Here is a 16,309-nt window from a genome sequence, read left to right as displayed (position 1 = left end):
ATCCTGTGTGCAAATCTCTTTTTTTTTTTTCTGAATAGAGGCTTTATTTTTTTAATGCTAAACTGTATAAACCTAGGAATTAATTTGCATGTTACTTATCATGGAGAGGGTGGCTAAGATAAGGCCATCAGACCACTATAAAACCACTGCAGCTGGTTTGTTGGGGTTTTTGGGTTTTTTGTTAAGTTTGGGGATTTTTTTTTTCATTTAAAGAAATAAAGGTACCACACTTAAGTCACTTGCCTTGAGGTGGAAGTAGGCTTACTTAAGCCTCCGTGTTAACTAGAGAGGTGTGGTGAATAAGTTGCCATCGCTTAAGAACATAAATTGAGTGTATCGTTAGGAGTTCTACTTTAAGGAGGAAAAAATCTGTTGAAATAAGACCCATATTCTGTCCTTACTGGATTATCAGGACAACAGTTTAAGTCTGAGTACATGAAGATACTTTCACGAAAATAATCTTCCTCAGAATTACAGTTTCCCAAAATTCTTGTACGATTTAAAAGCTGTAACAAAGTCCTGTTTGCTTTTCCTGCAACAGCACTTGAGATTGGCACACAGAAAAGTAAACCAAAATATGTTTTCAGGTTATTCTGCCATTCTTTTGAAATCCTCTTTTTCTTCAAATATTTCATCATCAATTTAAATAAAGTGTTCTTTCAGCCTGAACAGAATTTCATTCTCCCAAATAAGTAGGCTCTTAGTATAAGTGAGGTTATCCTGCTCCCACTGAATTCACAGGACAATCACAGTGAATTAGAAAACGTAACTATTATTCCAGTTACCCTAATAAGCAGTGTTGTAATACATATGATCTGAAATGAAGACAGCGAGGTGGTTGTTGTCTATGAAACCAGAGTTTTATAGCTGTGCTTTCAGTAGAAGAAAAGTTTGATAGACTCATGCTGTATATTCTTTTTTTAATAATCAATTCCAGCAAATGTTCAGGTTCTGCCACATAAAAATATTATGCTCTTTAGAGCGTGTTAAAATTCTAAGTTGGTTGTAAAAAAAAAAAAAAAAAGAACTCTGATTATTTAACTGCTGTAGGGAGAAAAAAAGCATTTAAATATATCAACATCTGTGAGCAACACCTAGGTTTCTGAAATGGCTGTCTGTTCCCTGAAATGCTGAGCTTCTAGCCTGGTAATCTTTGTTTATTTTCTGAAGGAGGGTCATTAATTTTCAGTAGTCATTGAACTGTATGGCAGACTCTATTATAAGTCTTATCAGAGAACGGGGAGAGGGCGGGCTGTTAATGTGTTCAGCTTCTTTTTCCTCTTCTGGAAAATACATTTTATTCCTCAGGCTTCTGAAACACAGCAGTTTCTGCCTCTGTCTTACCTCCTGACAATGGCAAAAATAAAGCCATACTGTGCTATCCCTTATGTGAAAAAGTTGCAACTGATGTCCCTGTACACTTTCAAGTTCCCTTTCATTTTCCTGTGCCAGAATTTTACCAAATACCTAAAAATGTTTGGGTTTTTTTTAAGAAGCTAAAACTTGAGTCTGAGAGTTTGTTCATTAACTGCAAAGGCACAAAAAGTGTGAAGCCCCAACTAATGTGATTTCTATCTTCTGGGCTAAATGGAAGACACCTCAGAAGATTTACAGCGCTGCTCTTTCACTAATTTTCTATAACGGATAAGCGTGATTGCAGCAAATAGAGCTTTTAGAATAGTATCTCTAGCATCTCTTTAAATATTTCTTGTTCTTTAGAGAAAGTGCAATACCAGTCCCATCCGGTTGAAGATCAACCTTGTCTACTCTGGAGAACAGACAGTTTTTCTTACCTGTCAATAATACTTCTCCAGTGGACAATATTTTTCTAATACCGCAACACTGCTTCTTAATGTTGTGTGCTTTACTGCTAGTAAGCATTACTAAAAATACTTGCTTGCTTTTGTCTGGCTACTGCAATGTATCTTGTGAGGGTTTTCCTAGTAATTTTTATAGTTTTGCATGCCATAAATAAATATTTTTCACTTCAAGTTTGAGTGGGGATCTTTTATTTCTCTAACCAATTTCATTCCAATCAGGTGTGTCTCATCTCTAATGCTTTTAAATGTTTCTCTGTGATTCAAATGCTGTGGCCTTTACATGGGAAGGGTTAACGGGAACCTGGCATATACACATTTGTCTTCTGTTGGTCATTCATACCCAGTCAAGCATGAGAGAAGTGAAAAGCCATGTAGCTAGAGAATGACACTTGAACACTGGGGAAATAACACTTGAAGGAAAGAAAAGTTGTCTATTCCCAGAATAGTACTTACTAGGAAAAGAATAATGAAAATCTTGCTTGCTTTGGCTGTTTAAAACATGCCAGCATTGTGTTCATAAAATATAGTACGTTGGCATAGTCTGAATGCTTTGAAAAGTTTGGTTTTACAATTCTGGTACCAACAATGAAATAAAAGATCTGTTAAATGATCTTTGCAGCACTGAAGAAAAAACATCACTTTTTCAACAAGTGAGGTTTAAAATGCAATCTTTTTGGCATAAAACAAAATGTCACCAGTATGTAGCTATAGGCAATAATCAGTCATGTGGCTTTTTCATATTTTCTGTCAAAATTTCTGTGCAGTGAAAAACATTTTCTTATTTTAAAAACTGGGTTATATAATCTCTGTTATGAAAAGGTCTGGTTTAGAGCACAGAAGAAAAAATTTCAGGAAGAGACACTGGATTATAATTTTGTTTGCTCTTTGGTGCAACTTCACTGGTGATAATAAATGTTTTATACCAATATTAATGTTAATGCTTTAAATGAAGTGGACTTGAGGCCTTATGGATGCTGAACAGTTGTTTTGAGCTTGCTTTGCTAAAGTGTCTGAATAGATAGTTAAGAAACAACGCATGCTACAGGTGGTTTGACTAAAAAATTTAATTGTCTGTTTTCCAGCACTTCAGATTTTTTCTTCTTGGTGGTTGAGTTGGGTTTTTTTGAAGTTGTAGGAAATGAAAAGCTATGAATTGGACACTTGCATGTTAAAAAACAAAACAAAACAACCAAACCTGAGACAGATGCCTAAATAAGGGAGTTTTACACTTAAATGTTTACCAAAACATAAACAGGCTCAGTGGAGTTTGAATGTGCATCGCGTAAAATACCTGCTTTGAGGCTTAAATAAAAATTGCCTTATAATGTTAGGTTAAGAAGTGTATTGTTTTTCCTTTGGAAATTATTTCAACCAGACTGCATATGTTTTTCATCACAGATGTAAATGTGTGATGAAACATGTCTTATCCGATATAGTCAAGGTACATGATAACTTTTACAAGATGTTAGAAGAACAAGTCCCCAGCAGGTATGAACCCTCAGTCTTCAGATGAAGTCTTCCCAGAATTCTGTGTTTCTGGTATAGGAAGGTGAGCATTTGGAATAATTAGGACACTAGGAGAATGACCACCTCAGGTATTCTTTTCAGGAATAAAAATAATCTTTTGATATATCAAGGTGGGGAGAGACTTGAATTATACTAAAAGACAATAGCAATGCAGTCAGTTATTAGTATCACAGGAGAACATCTAGCATGTGAATACTAGCTAGTAATATTAATATTTGACATTTAACCTTTCTTTAGGATGCTTGCCAGAGAGAAACAATGAGGGTATACATTTAAATAAAGTTCACCAACCTGTAACCAGACTGCACCCTTTTTTTTCCTGGCTCAGGTTAGTTTGGCCATCCTGTGGATGGCAGTGGTTCTCACTTCTGCTAAGATTTGCTTTTCCTGCATCCTTTTTTCTTCTGAAACAGAATTTCAGTTTCTGGTGCCTTTTCATCCTCTATTTTGTTATCTGTCATTGACACTTTCTTCTTTCTTATCATAAACTTTTGCTTCTGCTCTTAGGCTTTTTTTCCTGTTTTCCTGCTGTGCTTAAATCTCTTTGTCATTTCTTTCTTCCTCTAGAGAGCTTGGATATCCCAGAAGTGATGAGAAATACCTTTCAGCTTTCTGCTGTACAACTAACTTCAGTCTCCAGTTTAGTGAGAGATTCTTCTTCCCCTTGCTAGGCATTCGTCACCTCCTGAAGTGAGAGGTGATTTGTATATGCGATAGAGGAAGTCCATCTTTCTCCGCTGCAGCTTTTAGAGCCTCTAGGGACGTAAACTTCAAGAGGGGGGATTCCCTTAGGGAGAAACATGTGGCAGTGGTGTGTACTTACAACAAAAATATTCCCAAATCCCAAAACCTTCTTAATGTTCTAGTCAGTCTGTGGAATTTCTCTTTTGATTTCTCTCCATTCGTGTCAGCTGTGCAGGGTAAATTTGAAGATTCGGCTGCTTCTTTCATTGTAAAGTGTCTGTGAGCAAAGACATTTGAGGCATGTGAGAACCAGGATGCTATGGAGGGGGGAACGCAGCACTGATCAGGGGTAGTAATCAAACAGTATGAAGCTCTATTTTGAATGTTCTCTAGACTAATTCATTCTTTTGACTATCTGACCTCTTCCTTCCAGCTGTGTAACTGAAGTTTTTTTTTATCAGACAGTTCAAGAGCTTACTTTTCTAGATATAATGAAGGAACACATTGATGTAAGAATTTTGCACTCTGGGATGCTGGTGATAGCAAAATTTGAGAATGAAGCTTAACCTTATTACCTAGCTTCAAATCTGTCTACGCTGAAGTTACTAATTTTTGTGATCTGCCACAATGGAGGATAGGAGAATAAATGCACCAAATTCATTTTTATGTGTGTTGGTAGTAGGCAGAATATAAAACATTTTAAGTAAATCAAAAGGTGCGTTTGCTGGCACATCTTGTTTAAAAATTCATAGTTTTTCTGGTTCACTTTCAAGGAATATTTAAACAGGACAAGCCCAAAGGATTACGTTACTTGAGAAGGTCTTCTGGTAAAAATTAAACTATCAACAAAGTTTCAGCTACGGACATCAATGTGGTTCTTTTTCTCCTCCCCATAGATCACAAGGAAGCTATTTCTGTTTGTTGATCTTGATGAAAGTTAATGCAGGAGTCTGTTCATTACATATTTTATGATAATATCCAAGTAGTGCCTCACTGAAGGGTGTTTCGTAGCCAGGATCATGAAAAATTGACTGCAGTAAATGACAGTGCAGAGACTGATTTGTCAAACGTAATGGTGCACTACCATTGTGTGTGAGAGAGACCCTTAGTCTATTTAGATTTTACAAACGTTGATTGGGATATAAAGGTGTCTAAAAACAGCGGAACAGTTCAGAGGTTTTAATTTTTGTTTCTGTCTCCTGTGCTCCAGTTTTGTTTTGTTTGTTTTCCAGAGTTAATCCTGAATTGCTTCTGGTAGTTCTTTTCCCCAGCATGGCCTAAAGTTGACATTTAGAGATAGTTTACTATCTTAGGGCTGCATATGCAACAGAAAGTGTGCTGTGCTGTTTTTTAAAATAGTTGGATGGGTCTGCTCTAACCCAGAGGTTTCTGCCTACGGTGAATTTTTTACTGTTCCTTTGGTAGACGAATGGAGATCGTAAAGTCCAGCTGATGTCAAGAGCCACTAGTAGTGATAAGCTCTTCTATTAGCACAGCTTGATTGGGAAGGTGTCTGTGCAGTACTATCAATGTCAAGTTCTTATATTAAAAAAAAAAAAAAAAAGTCAAAATGTAAAACATGGATTCTCTGAAGAACAGTAAGTTTCCATGGAGCAGTATCTTTATCACATTAAGGTATTATGCTGGGTATCAAAAGTTAAATTGATAGCCAGAAAAACAAATGCTGTTATTACAAATTGAGCAGCCAATGATTAAAAACAGAACAACATGCTTGGACTTCAAGTAAACCTGTCATTAATTCTGTCAATATTGTTAACATCTTTCACGGAAGAACAAGAAATGTTGATGAAATCTTTAAGGTAAGACTTGTAATGCAACTGTCAGTGTAAATCAGGATTGGAATGTGGGATTTTTTTTTGTTGGTGGTGGTGATCACTTGGATTTTTGTTTTTAAGTCTAGGTGGTGTCCCTATGATTATGTGTCATCTTTGACGTTCTAAAAGAGTCTTTCCTTAGTATGATAAGAAAGAGCTTCCAAACAGCTCACTTTTCTTGAAACATTTCTATTCTTGCTGAAATCTCACTTGAATTACACTTCTGTTATGCAATTAAGAAACTACTGGTTCATCTAAACAGCTAACTGTGCAGTGCTTTTTCAATAATTATTAGTTCATTACTGGCAAATGCAATAAATACCTTTTCTTAATGCTTTTTCGGTGAGTGTGTTGTATGTGTATTAGGATTTATTTTTTCATTGCATCAGTAAACCTTTTTGATTTGTCATAATTTTTAATAACTTTCTGTATCCTCACTCTTTTTTTCAGTGGATCTCTCTAAAACTCCTGTTGTCCTGGTATGGTAAACCTCTGAAAGACTATGAACTCTGGGCATTATGTCACGAGTGTTTATGTACTCTGCAGACTTGCATAAATTATCCAGGTATAGTCTTAATTATCTTAAAATATTTGCTTAGTTATTTATGTTCACTGTATTAATGTTTTCTTTATTCTGTTGATGCAAAATACCTTGACTTTCATTTTGTGTACAGAAAAAATAATAGGCAATATTTCTAACTAACTTCACTGTCTTAAATTGTGACTTAGAATTTTTACTCAATTTGGAGTTTTCTTCCATATATAGAAGAACGTCTTCTCTTTATTCTGAGTTTTTGGCTTTATTCTGGCTTTTGCAGGGGAAACATCTTTATGACTTCAAGCAGCGAAACAAATTTTGCGTTTAGACATTTTGGGGATGGAGAAACTGTACTGTGACTTTTAAGAAAAGTACTTGGGACTTGTATCTTGAAAGCAGGAGGAAAGAATTTTTATATATATGTAAACATAAAATTTCCTCTCTTGCCTGGATTTCTTTGTGACAAATGATTCCTGACGTATCTTTGACAATACAGGGCTTTGTCAGTTTAAAGCGCCCAGGGTCTTGTCATGGCATTACTCCTTCCACATTCCCTATGCTTCAGTTTATAGAATAATTATCAGAAATCAACTTCTGAGAGAGGAACGGGGAACTGTCCTTTGACAGAATTGGAATATGTTGTATGTGACTTGGGAGAAGACCATCCTAAATTTCCATAGGCATTCTGAATGTTGGTTTAGCTTATACTAATAATAAATCTGTAGCAGTTCTGATAAACAGAGCAGAGGTTCCCACCACCACCACCACCCTGCCTTTCCTTTTTCTTGATTTAAAAAGCCTGCTTTTGAGGGTTTGGACAGGGATGAGTTTGAAGTCTGTAACTGAATATAAACAATTGGATAGTAAGGTACAGAAAACTTACTGCTTCTCTTTGGTTTTCAGCTTCAGCTATTTTATCTTTTATGATATAAAACTGTTAAAAAATAAATGGAGATTTCTAAGTACTTTAAGCAATGTTACCCTTAAAACTAAGTATTTGATATACTTTGCCATGGAAGGATTATTTCAGCCTCATAGCATGTTCCTAATGTTTGTGAAAGTTTCAAACAACTGCACATAATGTCTCAGATTCTAATTTAATATGCCTAGCCAGCCTCTGTTACCATACTTACATGTACCCAGAATGCATAAGTCTTCAAAATACTAAAGACTGAGTTGTGATCTGAACCTTATGTAGCCTGTAAAAGTGGACATAATGATACAAACCACTAAATGGAAGAGACCTTACTTAAAATTCTGTATTTGACAACTAAAGCTACCTTGAAGTTGAATATTGTTTTCAGATTTAGAATATTTCTGCCAGAGGATTCTCTACCTGTTCTGAGAGTAATTGTGCATTGTGGAATGACTTACAGTGGTGTTACTACTTCAGTGCCCGCACACACACATAAAATTCTCTTGGCATTCCTTTTGAATAATATTAACTTATTAAAGGTGAAGCTGATACCATATAAAGTGTTTGTTAAAATATCCTTTGTCTTAACACTGGTAGAGTAAGATTGGTAGCTGATGAGTCATAGCTAAATATATGAAATGCGGAACAGCTGGATTATTTATTATTTATTCACTTAGCCTTTTCCTCCAAATCCTTCCTTGATTATCCTAAGCAGAAATTTTGTGGGTAAGAAAACATATTCCAAAGCTAGCCTCTTCATGTATTTTTTTAATTCAATCCTGCTACAAAAGTTGTTTGTACCCTCCATTGAGACTTTACTGATTTCCTCTCCTCTTATCAGAGGATGTTGCTTACATGTTGTTCACCGGCGCTTTGGAGAACCCAGGTGAGAATTCTCATGTTGTACTGAGCTCGTTGAGATCTGGTTTGTGTGAACTGTGTTGCAGATTCAGGACCAGAGGCGTTAACTCTTGAGAAGCAAAGATAGTGAGCATGAAGAGCTCTCAGGGGAGCTGCCTCTGCAGAAATAACTAGTAAAGGTTCCTGTTCAGGAAAGCTTTGCTTTTCAAGACACATAGTTCAGGTCCAGCTTAAATATTATTGAAGGTAGTAGGCAAGCCTTTATTTACATTAAGCATAGTGAACAATTTAATGGCTTTAGATGTGTTTTGTACAGGTAACTACAAAAGCAAAAGGATGATTGCCTTTTTTTTCCTTACTTTATTTTTCTCTCTTAGACCTCTTCAATTTGTTATTTAATAATAAATTAATATTTGTTTTACTCTTAGATGTCTTTAATATTTTATTTAATAATTAATAAATTTAATGTTTTAACCTCTTATTTAATTTAATGTAAGAATCTATCCTCCTAGTACTCTCTTTTTATTAAGAAAACAACGTATTTGATGGTAGTCTACAAAGGCAGGACTACATTGCTAGCCAATTGGCTTATTATATTGAAACATGTTAAATCACGGTGTGCTTTGAAGATATCAAACAGATAAACACAGTCTTACCACAAGTTTTTCATCATTGAATTTATATAACATGATCTCATGACCTTAACATTAGGTTCCTGAAGACCTCAGATCATTTACAATAGTTTTAGAAGTCAGTTATTTCTTTCCTAAATATGGAAAATTTCAGGGCCTTGCAAATACTAATCTGCCTAACACTTCTTCAGTGGGAGAGTGTGTGTGATTATAACTATTTGTGCAAAACTGAACTCTGTATCCTATCCCACCTAGAGGAGTTCTGGATCTGGCCACATAATGTCTCAGCTGTCTCCAGATAATGACCCTGTATTTTGGTGGCGTTGGAGGAGGGAAGAGAGGAGAGATTAAATGCTTAAGATAAATCGACTGTCTTTTATTGGTACCTTGTGGGAAGACTGGAGTACATCAAGCTGTCGTATTTCTTTTTTTGCTTTGTTCCTTTCTTGGCCTTCCTTTTCAATGCTGGGTATAAAGAGAATAAACTTCTGGTATTCAAAGCCCTTTTACTTATTGCAATCCCATTTTGTTTTACTTTGTTATCTGCAGGAATTGCTTTGGGTGATTACGCATCTACTGTCTCTTTATTGGGTGATGTCTGTTCTAGCTTTAGTGTTGTTTAAAGCATCATTTATCGTAGGGTAATTGCTGACGTTGCAAATTATTTTTTAAATTATTTAATGTATTTTTATTAGTGTCAAATAGTTACAAGAACAGATATTCATTATGCCTTGCCCTTTTGTGGCTTGTTTTGCAGTGGTCTTATGTTTGGACTCCGTGCTGATTGACTGCCATGGAAGTATCCTCTTTGCTGCTCCAAAAGCTGAAGGTAAACTAATACCTTGCGTGCTCTGCTTTTATTTCTTTTGGGGGGAAGTGGAGAAGAAAGAAAATATCTTACCTTTTCTTTCTGGTTTCTTTTCTCATTTAGAATCTTGTGATATATTTTATTTAGCTCCTGAAATTGAAGAGGAGGATGTGAATACTGAGAAGGTAATGTGGTAGGTTATGTAGGTTGCTATGTATTTTATCAAAGGACAGTTGGTATTCCTCTGCTGCTCGAAGAAGAAAGCTAAACTCTTCTAAGATTCTGATAATGTTTCTCATTTCTCCCAATATTTCTTTGTTATCTGTGGTTTTTAATATATTGATCTCCCATAAAATTAGTTGCTTTGAAAAAATAATTTTGCCTTTCAAAATTGTTGGAGTAACTGCCAAAAATCTGTTATTCAATAGTTTTCCATAAGGCTTAATTATTTTCAGTTTGCTAGCAATAAGACAGACTTTGAAGTCATGTTTTCATGTTCTGGAGGTCACATTAAGATCAGTAATTTAGACTGTGTAGGCTAAAGCCCAAACATTAATCTTATTTGGAAGATTGGGTAAAAATATCACTATCAGCGTACTTTTACTATGGGAGCACTATGAATTATGTCTCTTACCAATACAGTTTTTCTAGAGCTTTTTGCTATAGGTATAAGCCATAAGGAGCTTTCAGACCAAAGGTGATAAAAATGTTAATAAATAGCGGGTGAGTATTTGTCTGCACTGCAACTGCATCTGAATTGCATACTGTACCACAGTGATCTTAGGAGTGGGGAAAACAGAATTTACGGACCTTCCTATTATGTAAGAAGAAAAGAGGTTAGCTAATATGTACCTTGTACCACGTGAGTCCTTTAAAATTAGACATAATAGTCATGAATCAGAAAAAAAAAAAACCCTTCATTAAAAATCTACTAAAGACAGAGTTTGACTTTCTGTAAAATTACCTGTAACTAGAAAATGTTTATACGTCATCTTCTTTAAAGTTGCTCTTTCTTCTTAAATTGCTTTGATCCAACGTGCAGGTTTTTCAAAGGCTTCAGAAACTTAAACTAACCCTGAAATATAATACAGCAGTTTCACCATAGAGTAGAAATTAATAATCCTAAAGTCTTTTTGCTTTTTCTTTGGAAAATCTGAAGTAATCTCTTTTTCCTTGTTTTTCTACAACATTATATATAGAATAGGCTGACCTGTTTTTTGGCTTTTTCCTGATATTTGTTTAACTTTTTGGTTGTTATGAACATTTAGTTAGAATTATGGTATGGGAATCAAGACTGTGTAGTGCCAGTCACAATAACTGTACTACCTCAGTAAAAGGAATGTTTTTGAAGGATATGCTAGATTGGATGGCAAATTTTTCCTAAATAAATAAATTTAGGTTAAAATTGTGATCCCATTGACGTCTTGGAATCCTGAGCCTAAGGGCAAGAAAATTTTTTTGTTTTGGTGGAGCTGCTTTCTCCTATTTCAGATATTTTTGTACCTATTAGTAGCTTTTGTTCAACAGTTCAAATGGTTCACAGGTTATTTTCTTTACAGTGAACTTCCTTGTTACATTGTGTTCATTGCTGTTCACTTTGCTCAGAAGAGTGCTAGAAAACATTGTTTTATAGGACCACATTATTTAGTCCTGTGCTTAGGTTTCTGTCCCTTGAGCCTTTTTAATACCTTTCAGAGGCAATGTGAAGAAGCATGGTGCTTTAACTTGGTCAAAATTGCATTTGTAGTACATGCTAACATATGTAAACTAAGCATTAAGTATACTAAATCTGGCTCTGTCTGAAAATTGTAATTCTTCAAATAAAACAAGTAAGCTTGTGAAGATCGAGTACTTTTCAAGGTCCCTCATCATGGCAACTTCAATTGGGCTAGCTGCAGGTAGCACAATAATTGCTAAAATAAATATGCAGTACCTCGTTCTTCTGATAAGTGTAATCTCTGTAAAATATGACTTGTACTGGGTAGCTTGTAATTACTGTGTGCCATTTACTTCCTGAATTATCATGACCTTTTTTAAGTAAATTGTGGCTGGCCAGATTTTATGGTAGGACTCTAAGGCTTGGAGCAATCTAAGTTTTTACATGAGGAAGGAATTCTTCAAAATGGTTCTAAAAACACTTTTTTTCCTGAATAATTTTCCTAGACAAAGCATAAGACAAATTATGTCTGTTGCTCTAACAGTAGAAAATTAGCTACTGTTATTGGCCCTGTGTGCATAACAGCTAGTTTTTGAAATGGGCTGGGATTTTCATCAGCATCTTCAAAAGCCAAATGTGATCTGTAGTTTGGAAGCTCCTCTTTGCAGGGAATGAGGGGAATTTTGGGATAACTTGCTGGAATTGATTTTGAAGTGGAAGCTTGTTTTAGTCTCTTTACATCTTTCCTGTCTCTTACGTTATACCAATAGGTTTGCGTTTATGGTGTTGCTGCAGTTCTGTGGATGGCTGCAAAATACACTGTTCCACCAAGTCACAAACTAGCGTTGCCAAGAAAATTAAAAAAACTTCTTCTGGATATGGCAAGAAAAAACCCTGAAGAAAGACCTTCTCTAGCTGATGCAATTAAGGTTACTAGATTTAGGCAATTTTATGTGAAATTTAGTTATGTCTAAAGTCTCATTTTAGTGATCTGAATATCAGAATACTAATTTATTTTTGGTAATAGACTGATATCTAATTAAATGATAACCAGTCACTTTGGGGTTTGTTTTTAAAGTTACCTCCCTAGGGACACGGAGGGGTGGGTTTTTAATTTATATTGAAACTGTCAGTAAGGTACTCTGAATAGATTCATAAGACTTCTTAAACTTAGATTACTTCTAATTGACTATCTTGACTTTGTCCTTGTCCAAGAATACCTCACTTCATGAAAACTTATTTACTGACTGAAAATTATGATTTTTCAAAATTTTTTTTTTAGACATGCGATCGTTATTTACTTGAACAAGGTATAAACAGCAAAAATATTTTGGCATTGTTGAATAAATCTGTCTTTAAGGTAAGAGCCACCTTTTTTAATTCTCTACGTTTTTTCAATTAATTCTGTAAATCGTATTCCAGTAAGATTTTTGGCCCCTGCAAGTATAGTTAAGTTTGTTCTCTTCTTTTTAAAGTTTTCAAGTAGTCTTTAAGTATTGCTTTTTTCTTGTTCTTGCTGTTGGAGTGGTCACTCCCCAGATTTTGGTGCCCTGACTCCACAATCTGCATGGGTGAGAGCTCAGAAGTAAGAAGAACCAGTGACTTAATTTCATAATCTCTCTTTCATTTGCCACCCCTCTTATCAGAACAAAAGACATTAATATGTAATTGACGCAGTGTTCAGTCAATCCATGGAACTGACTTTGTTCAAAACTTCGATTACCTAAAAGTTCTGATTTGAAACAGAGGGTTATCAAGATTTCCAAACAGTTCTATCGGTCCTTAGAGTTTTGTGTGTCATTTGTTTTAATTCTCCACCTCGGCATGACTAGGTTGCTGCTTTGCAGGTTAGAGAAATTGAAAATCCTAAAACTCTAGGTTTATATTGGGTTGGTAGTAATGTTCTGAGCAGAATTTAAAAAAAGAAAATGCTAATAAATTTAGTTTGGACTTTAATTTTTATTGTTAGGCTGTTGAGGAAGAAGTAATCTCTTCTCAAGATCATGTTGCTTTTGAATTTAAAAATGAAAGCCATGAAATGGACCCTTCAGAGTCAAGTCTAGGTAAGCAGTCAGACTCTGACATGTTTACTTTGTTTTAATATTCTCTAGATCAGTTCTCCATGTAAGATTTTCTCAGTCAGGTACACAATTATTTTTTTTTATCTAAATTGATTGTTATTTACCTTGCATTTATATTTTACATATTGTTCATCTTTCTAACTGTGTTTTTGTTTTTAGGATTTGTGCCTATTAACAGTGAAAGTAAACTTGTAGCAGTTAAAGGACCAGTACCATGCCAGATTTCTCTAAATTGTGAGAAAGCTACATTGCCGGTTGCATTCACCTCTCCTGCAACTCACTTTAAGCCTATTATTCTGCAACAAAATGCACATCTAACAAAGTTAGTATATCCTAAAGCAGAATAAGTTAAACTTCAGACTTCATTGTTAAATCTACTGGAACTGTCCTCAAAAAAATTCTTTGTTCCTTTTCAGAGAGGTTCACACACCAGTTTCTGAGCAATTCCAGAAAGGAACAAGAAAAGAAAAACGCAACAACCACAACAAATCAGGATATATAGAAGACTCTAAAAGCTATGGTACTGAGGACACAGATGTTGTTGAAACTGCACCTGAAATAGCCGAGTGTGATTTACAAGTTCCAGGCCACTCATCCCAGGTATCTTCAGAAGAGCAAAAGTCAGGCAATGCATTTACTTCTATAGTTATGTTACCATCACCATCTGATTCCTCACATATTCTACAGGAAAAGAGCATTTTAGCTGAAGTTCCTTCAAGCTCCTTAGCTTGCCCTACATCTCCTAATTTTCTTCATATAAATAACATCATTCTCAAACAGGACTCGGAGAAAAGAGTTTTGACATTTGTGCCAATACATTTAGCTGTATCAGAGCAAATACCAAATAAACCTCTTCGTTCAAGAATTGCTTATGATTGCTATCATAGTTTGCCAGTGCTACTTTCAAGTACTATTGCAAGTTATAAAATGAGCACACAAGCAGAAAATGATGCCTCCCTTTGCAAAGTGCAAAACTGTGAGACTACTAGTACACAGAACACGTTTGATAAAAGTAAACCAGGTATTCAAACCAACTGCCAAGAAATCGAGTGTGGTACCAGTGTAGACAGTATTTTCACTGAACAAGAACACACACCATGTACCTCAGTGAATCAAGACAATTCTCATTTCTTTGATGTTGAAGTCCTGCCCCAGCAGAACAGCACAAGTGACACTTTACTACAGAAAGTGGTTCATCTTATACAAGAGGAGTTTGCATTTGATGGCTATCTAGAGAATGGAGTTGAAGTTTTTGATATGGGTATGTACATTTTCTTCTGTATATAATTATCATTGATGTGTAAGATTATTGTTAGTAATGTCTTTTTTCTCTTTTTTTTTTGTTTGTTTCTTTTTTTAAACAAGGTAACTTCATTTTAAACTTAAAGGAAATTAAGTTTGGTATGTTCTCTGATACAATTTGTGAGAAGTTCTGTGACCTCTACTGGGATGAAAAATTACTGGAGAATCTCTATCAGGTAGTAAATGGAGAAAGACCTTCACATTTATGGTAAGTGTTTTTGAACTTTTTCCTTCTTACAGTTCAATTTAATGTTTTTCTCCCTACCTCCTAGAAGCAGGAAAGGATATAGAATCATAGAATCATTAAGGTTGGAAAAGACCTCTAAGATCATCGAGTCCAACCATCAACCCAACACCACCATGCCCACTAAACCATGTCCCAATGTCCCATGTCCCAGTGTCCCCAATATGCTGCTTCTCTTTGGGTATCTTTACTTGTTTCCTGCCAACTGTTAATTTCCCAGCCTATTAGATACTTCATGACCTTCCCCATAGCAAATAGTGCTTAATGGATTAGCAGAAAATATTTTCTATTGAGCTTGTCTGTAACTCCATCTTAGGATAACTGAATAATGGAGACCTAATTCTGATCAATATTGTTTTCATCCATCGATGGAGAACTTCACAGTCTTGTTAGAAAGACGCTGTTCAATCAGAAGTGAAATATATTGTTCTTACTGTTCAGTTTGCTTATTCTATTTGAGTTTAGTTCTTTATACATCCTTTTGTTCTATTCACACCTAAGAACAAGGAAATTAATTTAGCTTTGCTAGTAATGTTTTACTTAACTGATTTAGTTTGACCCAATGTTTTTCCTGGCAATCTTTTGTAAGTAGCCTGTTAAGTGAGAAAACACCAGCTTAATTGCTCTTTTTTACTATTTCATCTTCAATGATGTATTTACCTGAAAAATAATAAAAACCATTTTTATTTTATTGCAGCCTCCAAATGCAGCACACTTATAAAAGCTTCTTACTAAAGGCTATTGTAAACAGTAATCAATTTATATGTGGAAGTTATGTATGTTTTCTTTGTCTGTCGTGGTCTGGAACTACAAATTGGAAGTTTTGACAAAGAAGCTTGGTAGATACCGTCTAGAAAAACTTCAGTGTTAAAAGATATATTATCCCTACAGCAAGTTTCAGAGAGAACAGACTACAACCTCCAGATGTCAGACCCTGACATGCTGGCCTATTTCCCATTTGGGTTGGGATTTTTAAGGAGCCATTGAAAACTGGTTGGAGGTTAGGCTCTTAATTCCCCAGAGTTGAATGTTGTGGTAGGAGAAACTTGAGCTGTTGCAGCTGAATTACAGAGATATATAGAGGATGACCTCTTCATATGAACTTTTGTTACAAAGTAAAGTTTTTGAAAGCAGTAGTGAAAAGGAAATCATTATTTATTATCCAGTATAAAAATACAGGTCTAGCTTTTAGATCACACACAAGAACTGCCTCAGAATATCTCTGAGACACTGCTTACTTAACATTCTTTAGACAAAGAATATAGCAGTTTTTAATTGTTACCTTCTTTGACTTAAAATTATGATTATTCTTATTAGGGATGACTTAGACTGTTATCCAGAGGTTGAATCCTGAATGGAAAACCCTTTACAGTAATTTGCAGTCTAAGTTATGCGTGGAGTTAT

The 16,309-nt window shown here is 35.2% G+C and overlaps 1 protein-coding gene across 4 annotated transcripts in view; it reads left to right on the top strand.

Annotated features, from left to right (window-relative positions):
* KNDC1 (kinase non-catalytic C-lobe domain containing 1) overlaps positions 1–16,309 on the top strand; it is a 69,574-nt gene that overhangs the window by 32,320 nt on the left and 20,945 nt on the right. For 2 of the 4 annotated variants that reach the window (XR_012995429.1, XM_076338817.1), the window contains exons 7-15: positions 6,317–6,431; positions 9,571–9,642; positions 9,745–9,806; positions 12,049–12,207; positions 12,561–12,638; positions 13,248–13,341; positions 13,519–13,681; positions 13,776–14,620; positions 14,725–14,869. Coding sequence is in view for 3 of the 4 variants with exons in the window: in XM_076338817.1 (XP_076194932.1) it covers positions 6,317–6,431; positions 9,571–9,642; positions 9,745–9,806; positions 12,049–12,207; positions 12,561–12,638; positions 13,248–13,341; positions 13,519–13,681; positions 13,776–14,620; positions 14,725–14,869 (1,733 nt within the window). In the remaining variant the exon portion in view is untranslated. The remainder of the gene's footprint in view (positions 1–6,316; positions 6,432–9,570; positions 9,643–9,744; positions 9,807–12,048; positions 12,208–12,560; positions 12,639–13,247; positions 13,342–13,518; positions 13,682–13,775; positions 14,621–14,724; positions 14,870–16,309) is intronic. The other 2 variants (XM_076338818.1, XM_076338819.1) reach the window with 2 other exon arrangements.

This window comes from Aptenodytes patagonicus, chromosome 5 (genome assembly GCF_965638725.1).
Source record: "Aptenodytes patagonicus chromosome 5, bAptPat1.pri.cur, whole genome shotgun sequence".
Classification (NCBI taxonomy): Eukaryota; Metazoa; Chordata; class Aves; order Sphenisciformes; family Spheniscidae; genus Aptenodytes; species Aptenodytes patagonicus.
Note: the sequence above shows the minus strand (reverse complement) of the source record. Positions and strands in the feature narration are given on the sequence as shown.